At 44.9% G+C, this 23,725-nt stretch overlaps 1 protein-coding gene and 1 pseudogene across 1 annotated transcript in view; one reads left to right on the forward strand and one right to left on the reverse strand.

The window, feature by feature from the left end:
- The window catches only part of Cdhr3 (cadherin related family member 3), a 73,520-nt gene extending 66,008 nt beyond the window's left edge, over positions 1 to 7,512 (reverse strand). The window contains exons 1-2 of the mRNA XM_036206320.1: positions 7,467 to 7,512; positions 770 to 969 (exon numbers count right to left, since the gene is read on the reverse strand). Of these exons, the coding sequence (XP_036062213.1) occupies positions 770 to 969; positions 7,467 to 7,512 (246 nt within the window). The remainder of the gene's footprint in view (positions 1 to 769; positions 970 to 7,466) is intronic.
- A 379-nt stretch (positions 7,513 to 7,891) lies between these two features.
- LOC118595620 overlaps positions 7,892 to 23,725 on the forward strand; it is a 37,469-nt pseudogene continuing 21,635 nt past the window's right edge.

Here is a 23,725-nt window from a genome sequence, read left to right on the forward strand (position 1 = left end):
TGTCTTGGAAAACCAAAAAACAAAACAAAAAGAACACCAGTATGGACCCCATGGAAGCAACTAAGTCTAGACTAGGCAGGCTTGAGCCCAGTATGTCCCCCAAGGACCCAAGGGACCCATGGCAGAGCTGGCTCTAAGTTCAGGAGGCCAGACCTGGTGAGTAAGGGGACCGAGGAGGAGAGTGCTGAATGAAGGCCAGCGAGTCCAGACCCTGGGTCCTAAAGACGTCTTTAGGCAGACTCTCCCTAGGAGGAAGTGACAACTTTGGGAAAAACTCAAATTACAAGCTAGACAACAGAGCAACCATGGCATGACACATGAGTGTGAATATTTGGGTCTGAGACATCGGAAAGGAAACGTGCACATTGCGGGTCTAAACACTGAGACTTCTGCTTACACGTGGGTGTGTGTCTTTCATATTAAATAGACTTGCTCTTTCAGATTGTCCCCTAAAAAAGTGATAGAGATACAACAGAGTAGACTCCCTAGATTCAAGGTCACCAGGATCCAAAATGTCAAAATTCATCTCCTCCCTTCCAAAGAACAGGGTAGGCCAGTGCACATTACCACCCAGTAATCCATGAAGTCAGAATGTTCAAGGGGACTGTAGAAGAAGAGAAGAAAAGGCCAAGGATGCTGGGACATTGAGCACAGGGGCTCTAGGGTCGCTTGGCAGAGGAGAATTTAGAGCAGTAGTGGAGGAGAGGGTCTGTGGAGTCCTGCGTGGATCTTCTCTGCAGACACAGGGCACGAGTCAGAGGCTGCTCACCTCAAAGTTGGTCCCTGATAGTCTGTTCACCCTGAAGGCTTCAGTGAAGGGACTTGGGTTGACTACCATGGGAAATCCTGGCATCACAGGTGACAATGATACTGATAAGTTCACAGAAAACTCGTGCACCAAAGTTGCAGGGGGAGCATTCTCGGGCACGTTGCTGGTGGCAGGCAGGTGGATCAGGTGCAATGCTCCTCCTGCAGATTAAAACAGAAACGAGAAGGCATAAACACCAAGCTGTTGGCTGGAAACAGGGGTTTCATTGGTTGGTCTGTGGCTTTATTTCGTGGCAACAAAGGGGGCTGGTTTTTCCCCAAGATCAAGTGCTTTCTAGACACTGGAAGTGAAGACATGAGGTCTTCTGGGAGCCAAGGAAACAGCCAGACCAAACAGCCATGAAATCTGCTGTCACTGGGGAACAAAGACTCTGGTTCTCTGTCCTCCCTCCCAGCCTTGGAAGAGCCAGAAAAGCACCACTTAAAGGCCTTAGTGTGGTAATGATGCTCTCTCTTTTGCAGGTCTTAGTGTGGTGATGATGTCCTCTCTCTTGCAAGGGCCCAGAAGATTCTGGAAGCTTATTTTCCTTTTCGAGGCAATGTTGACTTCATGAGGTCCTCTGAGAATTGAGTGTGCATGACTAGAGAACTCCAGAATAGTGGGGGATTTCTCCTCAGCCACTAACAATGTCAAGGACAATGAATGGTCTTGCTGGATGCTGTTTGGGGGCATCACATCCTGTGGAGGATCAGTCAGTGTGATTAATACTAATTTCACAGAGGAAAAAAATGAGAGTCAGGAGGGCACATAGATTGATTTGGGCTTCACTAGAGTAGGAATTTAATTTAAGAGAGTATGTGCTTCTCCCATGAAAGACTGGGGGCCATTCTTTCCCCATGATATTATGCCAGACTTGGACATAGCAGAAGCCGTATTCTCTCATGTTTTTATAATCTTGCTAACTATAGTGGGCTGGGGCTGTGTGGTGCTTTGAATAGGAATGGCCTCTATAGACTCAGGTGTTTGACCCACTGTGAGTGGGTCTACTGGGATGTGTGGCCTTGTTGGAGGAAGTGTGCTACTGTGGAGGTGGGCTTTGAGGTCTCACATATGTTCCAGCTAGGCCTAGTATGGCAGTCTACTTCATGTAAAGATATGCCCTGTCCTTCTGTGACCTCTTCTCAGGATAAGGTCATGTGCCAGGATCATGCACATGAAGTAAAAACCTGGGAAGCATCCATAGGAGATACTGACAGTAAAGGCAGCCATGGTTGAATTCCAGTGCCCCATTCTCCAGATGCCCTGCCTTCAAAGAGGCAGGCGCAATGAGAGCAATAATCAAGTGGCTAGGGTCTGCTAAAGTGGTACATTAGTGAGATGCACTACTCAGAGCGTTAACCCATTCATTCCACAGGTAAGATGGATGGATGACCCAAGGCACCCTGCTCAAACTGATGTGCCAGAGATGACCAGCCAAGTTGCAGCAAAGAGAAGGTCGGAGGCTCAAGGCCAACTCTTCTTCCCAAGACACCTCATTTCCATTCTACAGCTGGTCTTCTAGAAGGTTCTTTCAGAGTCTGGTGAGCAGGCAAGAGGCTTTAATGGAATTTGACTTTCACATGTGTCTTAATTAAGAATCAAATTAGGATCTAACACATGGACAATGAAGAGGCCTGTGGACATGGATCAGCAGACACAGGGCCAGCTGCGACATCTTGATGCGTGAAACACTTGTTTCCCATGAATTGCCACCTTTCTAGGAATGTGCCTCCAGGGTCTCCTCCTGAGCCAGTGGTGAGACGGTTAAAGCCTTCTTAGTTCAGTTACTGGCAGAAAGCTGACCACCCTGGGCCCCCAACACTAAGTGGTCCATGCGGGCCTGATGCCCTGAACTCAGTCGCTGGAACCCATAGAGAGGTGGAAGATGAGAGCTGACTACATGTAAACGTAACTTTGTGGAGTTAGTTCTCTAATGTCCATGTGCACGCTGTGGCATACCCCACCATATATGCACCAGTAATAAATACACAAGCAAGTAGTCCTTCGATTTCTCTATTAATCAAAGAATGTGGAGGAAAGTGCTGCTGTGGAGCAGAGATTTGAAAAGAAAACCTTCAACTTCACTATTGCTTAACCATGTGACTGGGCTGGACCCTGATCTTCTGTGGGACTCCAGTGTCAACTCTCTTGTGTCACTAATATGACCCAAATGGCTGCTAATCAGGGTTCTATTGCTAAGGGACACCCACTGAAGCCTAATGACAAAATCTGCAAATCTACAGTTGTTTTTTGTTTTTTTTTTGTTTTTTAAAAAAAAGTACTGTGGAGCAAAATCACATCACTAGAGGCCCAGAGCCAGGGCCAGGCTCCTGCTGTCACCTTTTCCCTAAGGGCTTTGGAATGAAGCACTTTCTTGGGTTATGAACCACTGATGCGTACACAAATACTGTCTTGGCCCATTTTGTGGTGCAATAACAGAAGACCACCAATCAGGAAATTTATAGACTATGAGATTCTTTGGCTTATACTTATGTGTGCTGGGAGGTCCTAATTGAGGGTTTGTACATGGTGAGGTCCTTCTGGCTGCTCCATAATATGACCTCTAGAAGTGAGAAAGGGCCTAGCTTGCTGTTTGTTTGAGATTGGATTTCATTTTGCAGCCCAGGCTGTCCTGGAATTCACTATGTAGCCCAGGCTGACCTCAAATTCATGGCACTTCTCCAGTAGGACAGGGAAGAAAAGACGTGGTCCTCAGTGTTGATTCTGACCATTACATTAGCTTGTAGTTGTTGAGAAAAGGCTGTGTTGGTCTGGGAGCCTCACTCTGCCGCTGCCCTGAAAAGAGTATCTCCTAATACCACAGAGGTGGGCAGTGTGGGGAGGAGAGTGGGAGAGAAAAGCTCTTCTGAGGCCTGCTCTGAAGAGAAGAGAAGTCTTTTGTAGTCTCTTTGGATGTCTTATATACCACAGAAAGATTTTCTGAAAATTGACTCTTCTTGAACTTTCAAAGGATGTGAAAGAGAGCGTTAAGAAGCTGTTTCATGGGCTGGAGAGATGGTCTAGCAGGTAAAGCATTTGCTGCACAAGCCTGCCAACCTGAGTTCTAGGATCCACAGAAAGGTGGAAAGAGAGAACTGACTCCACAAAGTGGGTCTCTGACCTTCACATGTGTGCTGTGGTTCACTCTCCACCACAATACCACAACACATATTGATAATTAATAAATAATTTTTAGGCCAGGCAGTGGTAGCACACGCCTTTAATCCCAGCACTCAGGAGGCATAGTCTCTGTGAGTTCAAGGCCAGCCTTGTCTACAGAACAAGTTCCAGGATAGCCAGGGCTACACAGAGTAGCTCTGTCTTGAAAAACCAATAATAATAATAATAATAACAATAATAATAATAATAATAATTTTAAAGCAGTTATGAGGCTAAAGGGGTGACTCAGAGGCTAAGAGTACTGATTGCTCTTCCAAAGGACCCAGGATTGATTGTCAACACCTATGTGACTGATAACAATCATTTGTATCTCCAATTCCAGGAAATCTGACACTGTCTGGCCTCTGTGGACCATGTGCACATAATGTACAGACATACATGCAAGCAACAGACACACACAGACACACACACACACACACACACACACAAGATATTTAAGTGAGTTATACCTAGTTTCATAAGAAGAATGAAATACCAAATCTCAGGCCTTTTCAGATTTTCTCACACTATCTAGCAGAGGTTCAAGCCCAGCTGATAGGATCAGGGAACTTCCTTGACATCTGTGCCAAAGCCTGGTGCTCATGGAAAAAACTCTAGTTCAGGGGCCTGTTGCTGTTTTTGTTCACATCAGACTTCTAGACTCCAAGGAAGTCCTTCACTCCCCAGTGCCCCTGGCATGCTTCGTCTCCACAGGGAGCACAAAAGCTTTTCTAAAAGAGTAGACAGCTTCCATACACCTCAGGTTTAAGTGCCCTGGGTCCTCTGCCTGGTGAAGAACATGTGGTCCTTTGGTGCTTATGGAGTGCAAAGGCTTTGTTCTCGGCTCTTCCCATGGATACAGTCAGGAGTTTGTCTCCTTTCTGTTCTCTGGGGATTTCCTTTGTAAGTCATTGTCAGTACTGCACGTGACAGTTTCCCAAACAGAAACTTTCATTTTCCCTCATCTTGGTAGGAAATGGGTGGGGAGACAGAAGCTGGGTCAAACACAGACAGGAAGTAGGCAGAAGATCTAAAGCTCTACATTTGGTGAAGGTTCACCAGTAAATGTGAAAGACACAGACACATCTGCACCAGACTCTGAAAGATGACGATCAACTCAATTAAATACATACTGGATGCCACTGTGACCATGGTGGCCCATAGATCTCTAAGATATTGTTGGGCTGACATTGCAGTTACAGAGACAGGTCAGACACTTTAGAGGTGAGTTATGGGGCTCATGTCAGCTTGCTGAGCACCTGGGCATTGTACTGAGCTGTTGGCATAGAAAACACAGAGAGGCAAGAGCCATTCCAGGGTGCAGTGGGAAGAGGGTCTATGATGAACCAGAACAAGTGGGAGGGATCTAGGGGATGGCGGGGCCTGATGTGGGTCTTGAGGAAACTTAGGGCCTGAGAAATAAAAGAGGAGGCTGTTTTGTTTTCTTTGGGGCTGTGTCCACATTCCTAGCCCCTTCGTGCTGAGGGCAGGTGCACATTGTCTGCCCTCACACCCAGAATCCCTCAGACCTCTACAGTTTAGAGTGACCATTATGATCAGGTTCTCAGACTCACAAAAGATGAGAGACAGCCAGACCACATCATAGATGTCCATCAAAAAGTAGGTCTTGACCATGGTGGAAAATGAGTGATTTGGTATGTAGTCTACTAGGCCAGAAGAGATTTCAGACAGGAAGTCCCAAGTACACAGGACTTTGTTTATTTGTTTATTCCACACATCTGAAGACAGCATTCCAAATGAGAGTGTTAGAACTACTCCCTGAATCCCATCTAACTTCACTGCTCCCTAGTGACAATAAAAGTCACCTCTCAACTCAAACAATTATAGCTCAAAAATTCGTATTTCTGGAGAACCTTCAAATGTTTACCTCAAGTAAGCACCTGGACCATTCATGACCTCCTTTATCTCTGTAGCTTTGCCCTGCACAGGCTGAAGCCTCAGGGGAAGTGGTCTCAATATGAGGAAGCCCAGTTATTTTTTTTTTAGCAGGTCAAAGAAGAAAATCAAATGTTCATTTTTATGGATCTTGAAAAAGCATTTTGATTTAAAAATCCATTTTGATTTAGAACTAATAATCCAGATAAAACCATCTCCTAAATGTAGAAAACATTTCTACCTTATACCATCCTGCCTTGGGGTACAGAAACAGAAACATACATTTTTTTCTTATTAGTTATAAATGATCAGGAAGGACGGGTTGGCAATTAGGTAAGAGAAAGAAGCGGCACATAGAACAATCAGAGCAAAGGACTACCAATGTTAATTCTCTTCAGTCCTGCAAAGTACATCTGACTAAAGGGGAAATCATTAAAAATAGTAAGATAAGTCATTAACTGGCATCCATACATTGTATGCTAAAAGATGAAAGGGAAGAGAAGATTTTTATCTACAAATGTAAAGAAAGAAAAATAACTATTACAAATAACTGAGACCTGAATGTAAATACCAACATAAAGGGAACTAACCTACCCCTGAGGGAAGCAAAGGAAGATTTGAGCAAATACCTAGAAATCTGATTAGGAGACTCAGCAGCGTAAATCGTCACACTACCTTTTACTAAGCATTTACTATGTTCTAGTTCCTTCTCTGAGTGTTTCACTATATAATTCACCAAAGATGTAAATTACCCCTATATTAAACTGTAATTTAATGTGAGCGAATTCAATTTATTATGCATATATTACTTATTCAAAATATAAAATTTAATTTAAAAAGCTTAATTTCAATAATCCAAACTGAAGGAATTCTTTAAGATCATACAAGATTCTTGGGGGCTTAGGGGTTGAGAGCACTGGCCACTCTTCTGGGGGACCCGGGTTCAATTCCCAGCACTTATATGGCAGCTCACGGCTGTCTGCAGCTCCAGTTCCAGGGGACCTGGCACTTCACACAGACATACATGTAGGCAAAATACCAACACACATAAAAATAAGTAAACCTTTAAAAATAAGAATAACACAGATTCCTGAAGCTCTTGAATGGGGGAGAGAGTACAGAAGAGTCAGGTGGAGTCTCGGCCCTTTATCAGAAGGACGAGCCTTGGCTCCGCAGGTACACAGCTGCCCGCGCCCCCGCCCCCCAATATCTGTTTCCCTGCAGGAGGACTTGCCAAGTACAGTGCCTGGAAGAGGACAAATCAAATTGTCACAAAGACTGACTTGATACCCGAACACAGCTAGGCTCTGAGAAACATTTTCCCAACCCGAGTTTTCAGAAAGACTCCTAGCCAGGCCAGTCACAGCAGAGTGAGGCCTGGACAAGCCTGGGCTCTGCTGTGGTTCTCTAAGTGCGTCTTCTCCAGGACCCCTGGCCCCAGGATGCAGGCCACCCCAAAGGGGCTGCCTTTCACTGCTCACAGTTGAGAAACCCTCACAGGAGTGCAGGCTCACAATGGCCATGTCCTCTCTGGGGGCATTCTCACAAAATGGTGTCCAGCAAAGCAAGCAGGCCAAGAAGCTTCACAGCATAGAGCTCCTACCTGAGGTGACCCCCAGGAGACCAAGGACAATGACTGCCCCCCGCATACTGGATGGCTCCCTGTGTGTATGGCTATCCAGGACTTTCATCCAGTGTTCTGGCCCACATCTCCTCCAGAGACCACAGTCTTCCTTCCCTTCATGACCTGGTTGCCAGGCAGGAAATCAAACAGGCTTTGGTGGTAACTAAAGGAGACTGTAAACACTGTGGTCTGTTTGTTCCTTGACCCTACCTGTGCAATAACCTGCTACCAGACAGGTCAGCTAGCCCATCCTAGTTAGCCTAAGGTCTGTTCCCAAAGTCCTCATCCATATATCTCCACAGAGAACTCAAGGGAAGTCAGAAGAGCAGAAAGTGACACACTGAGACTGTGGCCAAGCTGCATGTCCCTGTCATTACGAACACGGTGCTCTCAACCGCCCTGTAATGAACCAGACCTGTTGTCGTCGTCTGCCCAGTCGGGGCTTCAGGTGAGGGCGTCTCTACTGACCTGAACTGAGGGGCAGGACTCAGACCTGGAACTCACTGAAACTCATTCTCAAGACAATGGCTACAAGCTGGGAGCAGATGTGTCCATAAAGCAGACACCTGGTAGACAGTCCCCTTTGATGCTGGGTTAGTTACTGTGCTTGTGGCGGCAGGAAAACAACACAAGGGAGGGAAGGCTTATCTTACCTCACGAGCTGAGAGAAGAGGCTTGGGCAGCAACAGCAGGCAGCTGGCATGCTACAGCGGCAGTGGGTTGCAGAGCAGGCGTGCTGCAGAGCAGGCATGCTGGTGCTCAGCTGGCTGGCTCCTTGTTATTAGTCTGCAGGCCCAGCCTGCATGATGGTGCCACCTACATCTAGGGTAGATTGTCCTATTTTATTTAAGCAATTTAGAAACCAGCTCACGAACATTCCCAGAGGGGAGTGTCCTAGGTTAACCATCTCAGACACCGTCCACCACCACTCCCCCTCCAGAGCCCAAAGGCTGGCTGAAGAACATCGGAACATTGGAGTTGGGCTTCTGCCCACTAGGAAGTGGTGTGCCCCTTTACAGCATTTCCATGACTGTTGCAGCACTGTGCCAAGGTACAGAGGTGGGTGAATTAAAACAGCCTGGCTCCATGTTTACTCAGAAAAAAGGGGTAATTCGCAGGCTCAGGGGAGATGGCTGAGGAGCAGTAGAGTAATTATGTCAGAGAAAGAACCATCTCCTCCATCCCTTCCCCCACAACAGGTACCTGCCTGCTGTAGGGAAGGGATATCCCAGGAGCCCCAGATGTGGAAGGGTTGGCTAAACCTCTGTCAGGGATGGAAGTGGTGTGGAGAGTCCCAGGTGCTCTGAAGCACAGGCTAACATATATGCAGACTGGGTTGGCCTGAGAAGTCATAATAGGTGACAGGCTGTGAGCAGGCAGTTAGAGAGAGGGCCTGGTCCCTTGTCCTTTCTCTCTGCCCAATCTTCCCCGCAAACTTGTATGGCCAAGAGGAGGTGGTAGGAGCCATGCAGTATGCCAGTCCCAGCACCAGCTGTGCCAGCCTGCAAGTGGAAGAGAGGAAGGAGATGAGACTTAGTCAAATTTAGATTTGTAGGAGTTGAACGGTACTGGCCATGAGTAACTGGGTGACCAGAAAGCAATGTGCTGAGGGACAAGACAGGGAGATTCAAGCCTCACATTTGCAATTCCAGCACTCAGGAGGCTAAGGCAGGAAGATTGACAGCCTGGGCTACATAGTGAGTTTGGAGCTGGCATGGGCTACAAAGGAAGCTACTGCTCCGAAGCTGGATGAGAGAGAGGAGGATGCGGAGGGAAATGGGAAAGAAATACCAGGTGACAGAAGTCCGTTTTAACAGTGAGGAGAGGGAGACTGGAAGTATCTCAGCTCACTGAGATGAAGCTGCTGGTGAGCAGCAATCCCTCATGGGCTGGGGGAGGCCAAGGCTCCAGTTAGTGCTCTCCTTGGAAACCCAGGACGGCAGGACCGGCTGCTCCCCTCCCACGGTCTCCAAGGTGCCTCTGTGTCACTGCCCTGGCTCCAGACACAGCCTCCTCCACGCCCCCCAGTGCATTCTCCAGGCTTTCAGGCTCATTTCACAAGAGCTTGCATCTGATCCTTCACTTTGCTGCTAAAATCACAAACCACTTTGCCCTTTAGTTAACTTTCTCTGGATAAAGCAGGAAGATTTGGAATGCAAGTCTAGAGGCTTCCGTTTGAAGTAGCTAAATAGTGAAAATCATAGGCTGTGCTGTGTGACCTTAGGCAAATTACCTAACCTTTCAGATCTCAAGTCTACTCATGCCTACCTGGAAACCAGGGAAAGTAAGTCCTGCAACGCAGTATTACTGCAGCAGTGAATGAGTCAAGGGAGGGAAGGGCAGAACAACCGAACGTACAGCAGGTGAGTTTACAGCACATCCAACAGTGGTCCACCCCAGAGGGACATCTGCTAGGCCAGCAAGGGAAACATAGGTGTGCAGCATTCCCTCCTGAGTGAATACACAACAGTTACCAAGTTACCAATTCTCACTCCTCAGTTTTTCCTGTCATATTAGTTACTGTAAATAATCCATTTCATTATGCGTAATTAAAGCTGAAGTGATGGCTCAGAGTAAGTTATGGATAACGTCAGAATAATTAAGGCTTTGAATTAAAGAAATTCACATCTGTTTAATTTTCAGCCTGACTACATAGTGTTTTAATGTGGCTCTGTTTTCACTGGGTTTCTGTCAGCTCAGCCCCTCCTCCTCCTCCTCCACCCAGCTTCCCTGGAGGAGCATGAGGGCCCCTTTTGGAAGGGGCTGTGTTTGTTTGTTTCCTCTTGTAAACAGCTTCTGTTTCCACTCCCAGAATGGGTGCCATCGCCAGGATCTGAAACTTCTAAGAGCACAAGGTTCGAAGTAGGACCCTACCTCAGACGTCACAGGGGCTTCAAGGGACCCTGAGAGCCTTGTTCTCTTGTTACCTGATTGCAGGGTGCTGAGCTATTCCAGCCTCTAGGATCTATCTCCACAGGAAGATGAGTGAGGGACCTCATAGTCTAGTAGTCCTGGGCCAGAACTTTGGGGTCAGGGAGCCTTCTGTGAAGTCTGGGCTGGTCAGCAGCCATCAGGCCTTGGAGTGCTTTAAGGGTTCCCTGGGAGTATCTCCAGTGTCCACTGTGTTAGTGATGTTTCCTTCTGATGTTTGACTTAGAACCTGGAACATACTTTTCTCTTGTAATCTATATGTACCTGAAAGAAATAGACCGGTGAGAAATCGGAGCTGTGTGGTGAATGCTCAGCTGTTCTGCCATTCTGAGGGCATGAGGTCCAGGCAGTGACCTTTTAAATGTGGGACAGAGCATGGCTATCCATCCGGCTTGGAACTCTGGCTTCCAGTAATGTCGACCTAGGACAGGACATGTGGGATTTGCATTTCCAGCACCTTGAACCCCTGTCCCCAGGTCCACACACATCATGGGCCACCATGCATGGTGGCCCATGGCTCCAGGCGGGAGTGAAGCACGGCCCAGTGTTCTAACATCCACACTGTGTTAGCTTGTGTACCAAACTCTTCTGGGCGAGGGGAACTTGACATTTCTTTCTTTTTCTTTCTCTTTCTTCCTTTTTAAAAGTTTTAACCTTTTTACTTATATATATATATAATTTATTTTTATGTTATGTTCATTGGTGTTTTGTCTACATGTATGTCTGTGTGAGGGTGTCAGCCAGAAGCCCGGCTGCTCTTCCAGGGAACCCTCGTTCAATTCCAGGAACCACATAGAACTTGACATTTATTTACACCTTAGATTCTTCCTATTTAACATGGTGCCAGGTGCATAGTCCACGCTCAGACAACTGTGGAACTAATGATTCATTTGTAGTTTCCTGATCCTTACCTTTCTCTCTTTCTGCCCTCCCCCAAATACATGCTCAATGTGTTCTGTGAGAGGGTTTGTGGAGTCAGGAGTAAAGAAATTCTGCAGCATTTCTCACCTCTAAAACAGGGAACAGCTCCCTTCCACACCGGCCCTGAGGACTGTGGGAGAAGCCAATGCCCTGGCAGCTCCTGGCAGGTGCCAGCCCTGGCTCATGGTGGGAAAGTGAGGAGACTGGCCTCCCTAGGCCACCTGATATCCAGGAGTGTAAGTGCTTCTAAAATTCTGTGGGCTTCTAAGTCACACTTCCAGGAAGCCCAGGTCATTTCTATTTGATTTTAGAACAGTTTGATGAAGACACATTTCACAGACAATAAATTGCATCCAGCTAACGTACACAACCCTCTGGTTTTTATTAAATTCACAGACCTGTGCCACCATTGTCACAATCAATCTTAAAACATTTCCATTGCCCTAAAAAGAAACCTTTCACTCCTTAGCAGTTACTCATTTCCCTCTACCTTCTTACTCCACAAGCCTTCAACCATCAATCTATTCTGGTTCCTGTCGAGTCCCTTGTTCTTCATACAACATGTGGGTTCTGGGATTGGCTTCATATGGAACTATACAACATGTGGGTTCTAGGATGGACTTCATATGGAACTATACAACATGAGGGTTTTGGGATTGGCTTCATACAGAACCACACAACATGTGGATTCTGGGATTGGCTTCAAATGGAACTATACAACATGTGGGTTCTTTGATTGGCTTCATACAGAACCACGCAACATGTGGGTTCTGGGACTGGCTTCTTTCACTGAGCATCATGTCCTCAGGGACCATCTAGCTTGTAGCCTGCCTAGTACTTCACCCCCTTTTTTCCTTTTTACTGCCAGATAATATTATTCTGCTCTATGGATGAGCCACATATAGTTTGTTCATCCACAGAGATATTTGGCTTATATCTACTTCACAAAGGTGCCATGAACATTCACATACAAGTCTTGTTTCTTTTCAGGGAAATGGGTTTTCATTTCTGTTGGGGAAATATCATGTTCATAAATGTCAGGTCATATGGCAACTAAGGGATTTTCTTGTGCATAAATACCTAACTTGCGTTGGAGCCAGCCCCTCCAGTGTCCTTTGCTGGTGTCCCTGTTCTAAGCTGTGGACTCCACATACATCTCTGACAACTTTTCCAAATATCTGTATACCAGCTAATCATTTCTCTCTTCCTCCTTTTTGTGATGTTTGTTTGTTCATTCACCTGCTCTGTGCTCTCTATGCATGGTAAGGTTACAGCAGGAGCTAAAAAAGCAGATAGAAGTTCCTTGGCTAGCCTAGCCAACACTCTGGAAGCACTGTTCTTCCAATTTACCCATCATCTGCCCATCCATCCATGCATCCATCCATCTATCCATGCATCCATCCATCCATCCATGCATCCATCCATCCATCCATCCATCCATCCATCCATCCGTCCATCCATCCATCCATCCACCTGTCAGTGCATGCATGCATGCATCCATCCATGCAGGCAGCCAGCCATCACTCCTGTGTAGCACACTGTGTATGAGCAACTGAGCTGGGTGCCAGGTCTGTTATTAGTTACTTTTAAATCATGTGTGACCAAAAGAACTGGAAGAAACATGTAAAAAGGACAGTTTATTTTAGTTCTGCCTCTGAGTGATTTCAGTCTTTTCTAACAGGGAAGACATGATGAAGAGTCTCTGCTTCTGTCCATAGGAGCATGCAGGGGCAACCTAGACCAGGAAACAAAGAATGTGTGCAAAACTAGTGGCTGGGGTGACCTTCAAACTGCCCCTGCAACCTAGTTCCATGTGCCAGGTCCCGCTTTCTAAAGATGCCACAGCTTGCAAAACAGCACCGCTAGCTGGAGACTGAGTGTTCACTGAGCCTGTGGAGGACATTCAGATCTAAGCCTGTTGTGACACCAGAGTCCCAGCAAGGTCCCCAAACCTAGCCCAGAGACAAACTTATCCTAAGTCACAATTACAATCAAGTAAATCAAGTACTGTGTTCAAGGCTGTGAGAGCATGGCTGAGTGGGGGAAGAGGATCAAATTCAGGCTGGAAATATGACTGTCAGAGAAAGCTTCCAGATGCAGGTGAGCAGGAGAACGCAAGGTGAAGGCCAGTCAAGGGAGAGGAAGGACAGCAGAGAGGCCTGGATAGTGCGGCTGTCTTGTGAGTCTGCCAATTGTCTTATCTCTAGGGATTGTAATTTTTAAGAAGTAAATTGTTTTTTACCAACTAATATATGCATGCAGTATAAAATTCCAAATGTCCAGAAGAATAAATAATGAAAAGAAAGTCTTCTCGCCTCCACCTGTCGCTTGGTGACAGTGCTGCCACTGTTAGTCTTGTGAATCTCCTAGAGAGCCCAAGCATAAACACACACTCATCTACATCGCCGTTACTCTTGTAGAAAGGAAAGCTTAGAACTTGATACAAGCTTGGGACGTCTGGGGAGAGGAAACCTCAGACATCAGACTGTATCTAGGCAAGTCTGCGCGGGTGTGTGTGTGTGTGTGTGTGTGTGTGTGTGTGTGTGTTCTTTGTTTTTGGTGGATGTGGGAGGGCCTAGCCCACTGTGGGTGATGCCAAGCCTGTGCAGTGGTCCTGGGTTATTTAAAAAGCAGGCTGAGCCAACAAGTAAGCAGCTCTTCCATGGTCTCTGCTTGAGTTCCTACCTTCAGGTTCCTGGCCTGCTGGAATTCCTGCCCTGGCTTTCCTTCATGATAGACAAGTAAGCTAAAGAAACCCTTTCTTTCCCAAGTTGCTTTGGTATCAGTGGAATAAATGTTTGAATACTCGGTGCATTAGAGACGCTTGCTCAAAGTAGGACAGAAGTTTTTGTCTTTTAAAACACAGGACAGAAACTGTCTAGCAGTGTCCTGGATTATTTATGCAGTTCCCTATGGAGAGAAGTTTACTGTGTTTTCAGTTCATCTATTACAAACGAGACTGAAATAACTTGAATATGTAATGAATATGAGAGTATGCTTGCAGATGAAATTCCTAAAAATGAAATTGTTGAATAGAAGAAAATGTGCATTTAACTTTTTTATGTATGCTATCAGAGTATTTATTAGAGATCTTGTTCCAACATTTATTCCCATGAATGGCATGTACAAGCATGGAAGAGGCCCTGGACCCTCGATGACACCATATTATCAAATATTTTACCTTTCTGTTAGGTAAAGAAGTGTTTCACTGACATTTGCATTGCTTGTCAAAAGTGAAATTAAGCCATGCTTTCCAATATATAAGAGACCCTGGGTTTGCTTTTAGCACCAAAAGAAAGGAAGGGAGGGAAGGAGGGAGGGAGGGAGGGAGGGAGGGAGGAAGGGAGGCGAAGGAACCAGAGGTGGGGTAAGATGGCAGCTGAGCCTCTGACATCCGTGGCCTACCAGACATGAAGGACTAAGAAATCAGACAAGAGGCCACAGTGTCTGCTTGTAAATTATAACAAAAAGCTGAAAAGTGGAAGAAAGTGGGCAGGAGGGAGATGCCCATGTTGCCCCTTTCCCAGCTATAAGCAGCCCAACATGGAAAGAATTAAAACCAGACTTTAGACCTGATGTGCAGTACCAGAATTAATGTTGGCAGAATTAATATAAACATGCATGTAGTTCTGAAAGTGATTTACAGATTCCAGGCTATCGCCATCAAAATCCCAATTCTTCACAGAACTGGAAAAGAACAAAGCTGGCTGAGAAGAGTTTGCAAGTTTTTTTTTTGTTTGTTTGTTTGTTTGTTTGTTTTTGTTTTTTCAGAGCTGAGGACCGAACCCAGGGCACTCTACCACTGAGCTAAATCCCCAACCCAAGTTTGCAAGTTTTTAGCATACAGAAATAATAAATGTTTGCAGAGACAAATTCGCTTAGTGTTGGCAGGCCCCAGAGAAACTCCGGACAAGGCTCACTCTGCACCTGTGGCTCCTCCCAGCACTTCCCACCCACCCCAACCTCTCCAGCCCAGGGCCGGCTGCCCTTCCCTGTGGTATTTGGCCATGCTGTCTTGCCTCTTGGCTCTGCTCTTGGCCTCTTGGCTCCTGGTGGCTCACTCTTGGTCTGGCTGCCCTCTCTCCTCTCTCTCTTCTCTGACTCACTCACCCCCCACCATGGCCTGGTTCAGTATGGACCCTTTCAGATACCTCTGGCCCAACTCTCCCTCATATACACAATAAAACCTCAGCCACAGCTGGGAGCAGTCACATCCTCACTTCCATTCAGCTGTGACTTACAATATGCTATACAATGCATATACCTGTCGAAAATTGCATAGTGGTCTACTAGCATGCATGATTCTTATAAGTCTATGCATCAGTTAAAGATAAATCACAAATACTAGTATTTACTAGCATTAGTATGTATAAGAAATGAGAGGAAGAAGGAAATGCCACTAGACAAAATGACAGTAAGTAGTTAGAAATTTTTTCTCTCAGTTTATTCCATTTTTTATAGGTAAGTTTTTTGCCTGTGTGGTGTGTGTGCCAATAGAGGTTAGAAGAGAGTGTTGGATTCCCTGGAGTTGGAGTTACAGACAGTTGTGAGTGGCCATGTGGCTGCTGGGAACCTCTGGGTTCTCTGCAAGAGAAAGTTGGCCAAAGGAGAACCACCCACAGTCCAGAACCAGATGCCCCCTCCTCCACTTTCAGTGACTCAGCACCAGCAGCCCCATCCTCACCAGCAGCAAATGTGATTCATTCCCATTGTCTCACGACTGCGTATGTTCCCTGTTTAATGTGATCCATACCCTATAAAGTCCACAGTTTGAGGCAGCCCTTGGCCCCTCACATGAACCCCTTCTCACATCCCTAACCAAGCCCTCTCAGAAGCTCCAGCAAGCCTTGCTTCAGGCCCTGGCACTGCACCTCCAGACCTAACCCATCCCTGCTCCCTCTGTGTAACAGAAAAAGAAGGATATGCCCTCAGGTCCTAGGTTACCAACTGGCACCTTCCTTTGCACCTACGGCATGGCATACCTGCCAAAAATATTAGACCTTACTGCCCAGGGATGGGCACTCTGATATGCACTTTAATAGCTGCCGAACTCTTTGTTTGTGAACCCCAAAAACTAACTTTCTGGTCACCCACCACCATCTTCTCCTTCCACAACCTGACTTACTCCCGTGTAAAGGCTTACAAACTCGACCTCCTTCCTAGTTCTTTCTCTCCAGGTAGCACAGTAGAAGATGCCACACTTACTTTCCAACCATGCTCACCCATCAGCATCTCATTCCTGCATTGAAACCCAAGAGGAACTACTGCCTCATCCCTCACACATACAGGAGGACACACTGCCTCAGGCCTGGTACAGAGAAGGCAGCTCCTTTTCACACTTGGGGGCCCGAAAAGCAGACTATGCCATAGTGTCAGATACTGAGGTGATTGAGGCATAGGCCCTCCTTGCCCACACCATTAATCAATAGGCTGAACTAATAACTCTCACCTATGCCTTCCAATTGGCACAAGTGTTACTTGTTGGCATTATTTACCAGGTGCGAGAAAACACGAGGTACCACAGAACCCACTATAAGAGTTTTTATTAGGGAAGGGAAGAGTGGGGGATAGGCCTACCGAAAAAAAAGGTGGGGGGATGGGGAGGCATTGAGGGGTCGGGGGAGGTGTGTGCTACCTCTGGCAAGAGGGAGAGAGCAGGGAGCAGGTAGAGCATGCTTTTTTTTTGGGGGGGGGGAGTTTCGAGACAGGATTTCTGTGTAGCTTTGGTGCCTGTCCTGGGATTCACTCTGTAGACCAGGCTGGCCTTGAACTCACAGAGATCTGCCTGCCTCTGCCTCCCAAGTGCTGGGATTAAGGGTATGCACCACTACCGCTTGGCAGAGCATGCTTTTATAGGTCACCTCTCACATATGTACATGGGCTTACATAGCTACACCACGCATGTGCATAGATTACATGACCACACTGTACAGGGATTACATAGGACACAAGGCCCTGGAATGACTAAGCATTTTGCCTGATTGCTGATAGTGCATGCAGTCATGTGACTCCAGAAGTGGCTAAGAATAATAACCAGGACAACCCCTAAATGTCTACACAGACTCCAAATATGCCTACCACATCTTCCTGTTCCACACTGCCATTTGGAAAGAGTGTGGACTGCTTACAGCCTTGGACATTCTTCCACCCCAGTAAGTCTCTTGTGTCAGCTCTGTTTCATGATGTGATTTTGTGGCATTGCTTGGCCCCTAACGGCCAGGGTCTCCTTTGATGAGAAACACTTACAGAAATAAGTGCTCTTGACCACAGAGCCATCTTCCCAGCCCCTACAGTAATAATGTTTCACTCAAGGACCATTGATAAAGCTAATAGGTAAGATATATAAAGAAAAAGATCAGTCGGACATACTATTTTTTTTGTAACTATTATGTGAATCTAAAATTATTTCAAAACTTTGAGGAGAAAGAAACCATGTATTTCCACTTCTGTGAATGTTCTGGTCACTTCTACAAGCTTATTGGTATTTTCTACTGTCTTTTAGAACCTTGGTCTCTTAAAGAAATTAGGACTTGGTAATATACATTTCATTCATGTGTATTTATGAATATTCACGCATTTCATTCAAGTTTATTTATGAATATTTATGCATTTCATTCATGTACATCTATGAATATTTATATGTTTCATTCATGTTTCCCAAGTTACTATTGGTTTTTTTTTTTCTTAACTTTATTTCTAGAGATTTTTGCTGTAGAATTTTTCAAACTTTTGATGCAGTCGAATTTCCTGTGTTATGTCTTAGATTTTGAAAGATTCTTTAAAAGGACCTTTATTTCTGAGATGAAAATTTTCTGCATCTTTCTTGTACCTTCATGGCTTTGCTGTCCAGTGTGGGCTCTGGGTTCTTTGGAACTGTTGTTCAGGTTAGAGTGAGACCCACAGGAAGTGTGTTGCCAGCGGCTGCCTCCGAGCGTGCTTCAAATCACAGGAATCACCATTTCCTGATCTGCTCTGAGTTAGAGTCCTCACAATACTTTTTCTTCTTTTCCAGGGAGTAGTTAAGCTTAGGATAGAACTATTGAGCAGAAAAAGAAAAGAAGAGAGGGCTGGAGAGATGGCTCAGAGGTTAAGAGCACCAACTGCTCTTCCAGAGGTCCTGAGTTCAATTCCCAGCAACCACATGGTAGTTCACAACCATCTGTAATGAGATCTGGCGCCCTCTTCTGTATGCATAATAAATAAAGAAATAAACCTTTAAAAAAAAAAAAGAAAGAAACAAAGAAAAAGAAAAGAGAAACAAACAAACCAAAAAACTCTGTGTTTATCTCATTCTATCTTATAACTAAAAGAAAAGAAGAAGAAAGACTCCCCAGCCCAGAGCAAGCCACTCAAGAGAGCTGGGACTGTGTGGCCAGGACTATGGGTGACTAGAGATTTAGTCAGTCACTTTGCTCATGGTAACTCTTCACAAAGAACTGGACCGACTAGTTGGAGGCAAGATTTCAATCACTGTCTCCTGGCCAGGAGAGTTCTTCGGGATGAGGTAGTTGGCACACCCCTCACCGCTTCTTTGCCTTGAGCTATGTCTTTCCTATCTGACCTCGTGAAACAAGATTAAAGAGAGGCTGGTGGCAGGCTATGGGCCTTTTGACGTCACAACCCTCTATTTAGGCTTTTGGCTTTTAATGTTTTCTTCCTTTACAAATAAAGACCTTAGTCAATTTTCAGTGTCTATCTTAATGTTTCTCTTCCATTTTCTGCTTTCTGTTATTTAGAATTAACTTCTTGTTTGTTTTCAACACACAAGAAAACACTATTTTTGTTGTAGTTGTTTTTAATTGTGTGTGTGTGTGTGTGTGTGTGTGTGTGTGTGTGTGTACATGAATACACACGCCATAGCACACAAGTTCAACTTGTTAGAGTCAGTTTTCTCTCCAAAATATGGAACCCAGGAGTTGAGCTCAGCTTACCATTGAGCAAGGAACATATACTGAATGTCCAGGCCAAAGGTAACTGGCAAATTACAGAGATTACTCCAATAGCTCTCCTATCCTGAAGAATCTAAATCTTGTACCTGAAATGCTCTTAGGTAAAATACAAGAGGACTGACTATAACTGTAACTATCTAGTCTTCAACCCTCTCAAAGACCTGAGAAGGGAAATAATTACCAGAGTGAGCGGGAAGTGCAAACAAGTGACTTCTGAAACATGAAAGGTGTGACAGAAACAGCTGGCTGCCTGCACAGTCACTCCATGTTGCTCTGCAATGTTGGGGCACCCACTTCTGGCTACAGGCCTAGAGTATCTGACAGACCATTTTCAGAAGCAGGGATTCTGAAAGATTGTCCCACCCTGTCTTGGCAAGTTTCAGCAGTCACTGTTTTGTGCGTCCTGCTCGTTCGGACTGGACAGCGTGATTACTGTCAGCAGTCAAGGCAAGGGCAGGTCTTTGCCCAACAGCCCACTTTTGCCAAGTAGTAGACAAATGCCATGTGGAGTGTCTTCGATGCCCAACGTCCTCTTGGGAGTGAATCGGTGCTGCTAGGAGCAATCATATTTCATGTCAACAAGATTCTAAGTTATTAAAACATTTCAATTCTCTAGGTCTATGAAGTGTCTGAAGATGACCTATCTATCTGGCATACATCTCTATCTAGAAAACCTAACTAACATGGCTATAAGTATGACAAGCATAGGACTATTAACCTGTAACTCTTATAAACCTAAGTAACTTAAAATCTAAGGCTTCACATTATAAAAACAAACAGTCTGTAGAGATGTACAGTATAAGTACAATGACCTTGAATTTGTGACAATATACAAAAATACCTTAATCAGAGGTAGAAATGTATAGTGCAATATGACAATACTTTAATTTGTATCCATATACAAAATATCCTAAACAGAAATAGAACATATAAGCTGGACGGTGGTGTATATTTTAAATAAAAGTAGGAAAATATGTAAATATGATAAATATAGATTTGTATTTGTATCAATATACAAATTATCTTAAACAGAAATAGAAAAATAATTTTATGTCTGTATCAATATACAAGGATCCAAACTATCCAAAGCTGATAGTTGCTAAATTAGTTTACAAGTAGATACAATAATTTACCTTATTACCCTATCCTATCTAATCCCGTTTTTGAGCCAGATTGGAGCAAATTCCCACCACAGCTCAGTATTTCTCTCCTCTTCTTGCTGCCTGTGGATCTGGATATAAGAAGACTTCTCAAACTGCTGCTCCAGCACCATATCTGCCTGCATGCCTCCATGCTTCCCATGATGACAGTGGAGTAGACCTCCGAATTGTAAGCCAGCCCCAGCTATGTGCTTCCCTTTGTAAGAGTCCGTGTGGTTTATAAGATGGAGGCAGACTTACAAGGCACTGAAAATGAGTGACCGCTGAGCCCTGTAATGCCCAGGAGACACTGCAGAAGAGAGGCAGAAAGAGTGTAAAAGCCAGAGTACAGGGAGAAGGGCTGAGAGAGGCCATCTTCAGAACAATACACATACCTGGCAAACTCTCAGTAACTACGGACACCTGCTGAGAATGGGCCCCTCAACATGTAGGAGAGGATGGAGAAGGGACACAGGGTTCTGTCCCTCACTGCTGAACTATTTCTAGGGATAGAGTCAGAGAAAGTATGGATGCCATTGCCTTCAGTTCTATACTGTATTATTGGTGACCCCCATCAGGCTCCAATAAACAAGTCTCAATCCAGTGGTCAGTCATTAAATTAAAGGGTCACAAAATAAAACCTCAAGTCCTAAAGCTTTGAAAAGGTCAGGTAGAAAGGAGATAGTTTTGAAAGGGGGGGGGGGAGACAAGAAAGGGTGGAAGTAGAGCAATCAGAACGCATTACACACATGTACAGAATTGTCAAATCACTAAATTAATAAAAATGTAACACAAAACCTAGAATCCTCCTTTTGTGGATTAAAATACTGTCTGCTCACAAAAAATATGTTGTTACCCATCCTTTCAGAAGCATAATATAATTTAATATGAGAGTCTTTGTTTATATATATATATATATGCTTGTATGGTGGGCAGCCACATTAAAAAGTAAATTTTAACTCAAGTATTTAAGTTTCAACGACCCTCTGTGTTCCTGTGAACCCTCTAGATCCTGCATTTAAAGTCTCCACTATAATTCTTTCTTGAATAAGAAAGAATTGTACCAGAGAATGTCTTTGAATGTGAGCTGCAACAATGGCTCTCCCCTGATTTCCAGCCTGCTACCCATCACACAGATTTCAAAGCCACTGACTGGCTTCTTAAAATTGCTCCTCTATCTATCTGTGTAGCTCTATGAATCTCTATGATGTATCTCTATGAATCTCTATGATGTAGCTCTATGAATCTCTATGATGTAGCTCTATGAATCGCTATGATGTATCTCTATGAATCGCTATGATGTATCTCTATGAATCGCTATGATGTATCTCTATGAATCGCTATGATGTAGCTCTATGAATCTCTATGATGTAGCTCTATGAATCGCTATGATGTATCTCCATGTATCAATGTATCTATTTATCCATGTATTCATCTTCCTTCCTCCCGAGCATCCAACTGTTTACCTAGATATCTATTTCTGTATATCCATCTGTTTAGTCATCTCTATTTTCTGTATCTATCTTTCTGTCATCTACCTACCCATCCACCTACCTATATATTTATATCTTTATATCTCTCCCTTTATACCTATCTAGCTACATATCTATCTGCTTATACACTTAATCTTCTGTTATATCTATTTCTCTGAAGCCCCAACTATTGTAATCATAGTGTAAAGTGAGGTAGAGAGAGGTTAGGATTTCAATGTATCTTTTGGGGAGATGCAGTTTAGCCATGGAGGAAGCTGCATGGGTTACTTTTCTTAGCATCCTGACATGGACAGCTTAAAGGAGGGAGAATTTATTTGGGTTGATGGGGGGACAGCATGATGGCTGAGACTCTCTTGGTCTAGAATAGGACTTTGCAATATGATATCCTTACGTCTCAGCAACTGACAGGGAAGTAGCGAGCTCAGGTTGGAAGCAGAGTTGGCTCATAAATCCTCAAGATCTACCTTCTCAACCCTCTACCTGCTAGGTAGACCTCAAATCCAAAAGATTCTCAGCCTCCCAGAACAATGCCCTCAGTTTGAGAACAGGTAGTCAAACACACAAATCTGTGGACATTACAGTGGCTGAATGTGGTGATATTTTATTTGTGCTGAAGTGTGATTTTATTTGTATGTTAATAAATAAAGTTGCCTGGGGGTCAGAGCTAATAGCAAGCTATTTAGCAGAAGTCTGGCAGTAGTAGCACACACCCTTAATTTGATTACATGGCAGGCAGAGTCTGTGTGTTCAAGAACATAGCCAGCTTGAAGACATACACCTTTAATCTCAATACCAACCATAGAGACCTGGAGGTCTGTATAGACAGGAGGTGACGAAGAGGTCATGTGGTTGGGTTTAGAACCAATGAGAAGGCAGAACAGAAAGTCAATAAAAAATATAGACACACAGGAAGTAGGTCTCTTTTCTCAGGGGCAGGACAGCAGCGGCTGGTAAGCTAAAGGCTATTCGCTAGTGCTCTGACCTCTTGGGCTTTTAATTCTTTATTTGTCTCTGTGTTTCTTATTTAATAAGACCGTTTAGAATTACATCTACAGCTGAGGGCACACATATATGGTGGGTGTGAGGATAGCATGTGTGGAGAACCCATGCCCGTCAAGAGAGCACAGTTGTCCGTTAATGGTGTCAATGCCAACAAGCATCACCTTACTTTGCTACTACAATGTATGAGGCTCCTATTCTTCCACATCCTTGGGACAACTTTTCAATTCTCATCTGTTTATCACTAGTCAAATGTTATATTTTTCTTCCCAAAACAGACATTATGAGATATGACCTGTATCTCTTCAACAATTCAAAGGTCTTCCTAGCCCAGGCTTTTGACTTACTGCTGTCCCTCTGTCTGGGCCATCTCCTTCCTCCCACTCCCATGCACACTTCCTTGGGCTCGCTCCTTTCCATTTTGCCTTCCTCAAACAGGCCTTCCTTGACTTCCCGTTCCTGAGAACTCCCACACATCCTTCTTCCCTTCACTCCTGGTTCGTACCACACGTTTTTTCTGTGTGGAGTACTTGTTTTCAGTGCCCTGACTGAACGCCATGAAGACAGGGCTCACGTCTGGCTTGTTTGTGTGTGTATCCCCATCTAAGTGTTAGCAGTGTTAAGCGAGTGAAAGAATCAGTGGAATGCTGGCCCTGTGTGCAGCCACTCAGCTGGGCCAGTGGCAGTGAGACACTAACAAATGAGCCACCAATCACAAGCCATGAATCAGTGCAGTGTTTACATCCCTTTGTCAGACACCATCACTTAGGGTTTGAATTAAGCTCCCCTGGAGCATTCTGGTACAG

Source organism: Onychomys torridus, chromosome 14 (assembly GCF_903995425.1).
Source record: "Onychomys torridus chromosome 14, mOncTor1.1, whole genome shotgun sequence".
Lineage (NCBI taxonomy): Eukaryota > Metazoa > Chordata > Mammalia > Rodentia > Cricetidae > Onychomys > Onychomys torridus.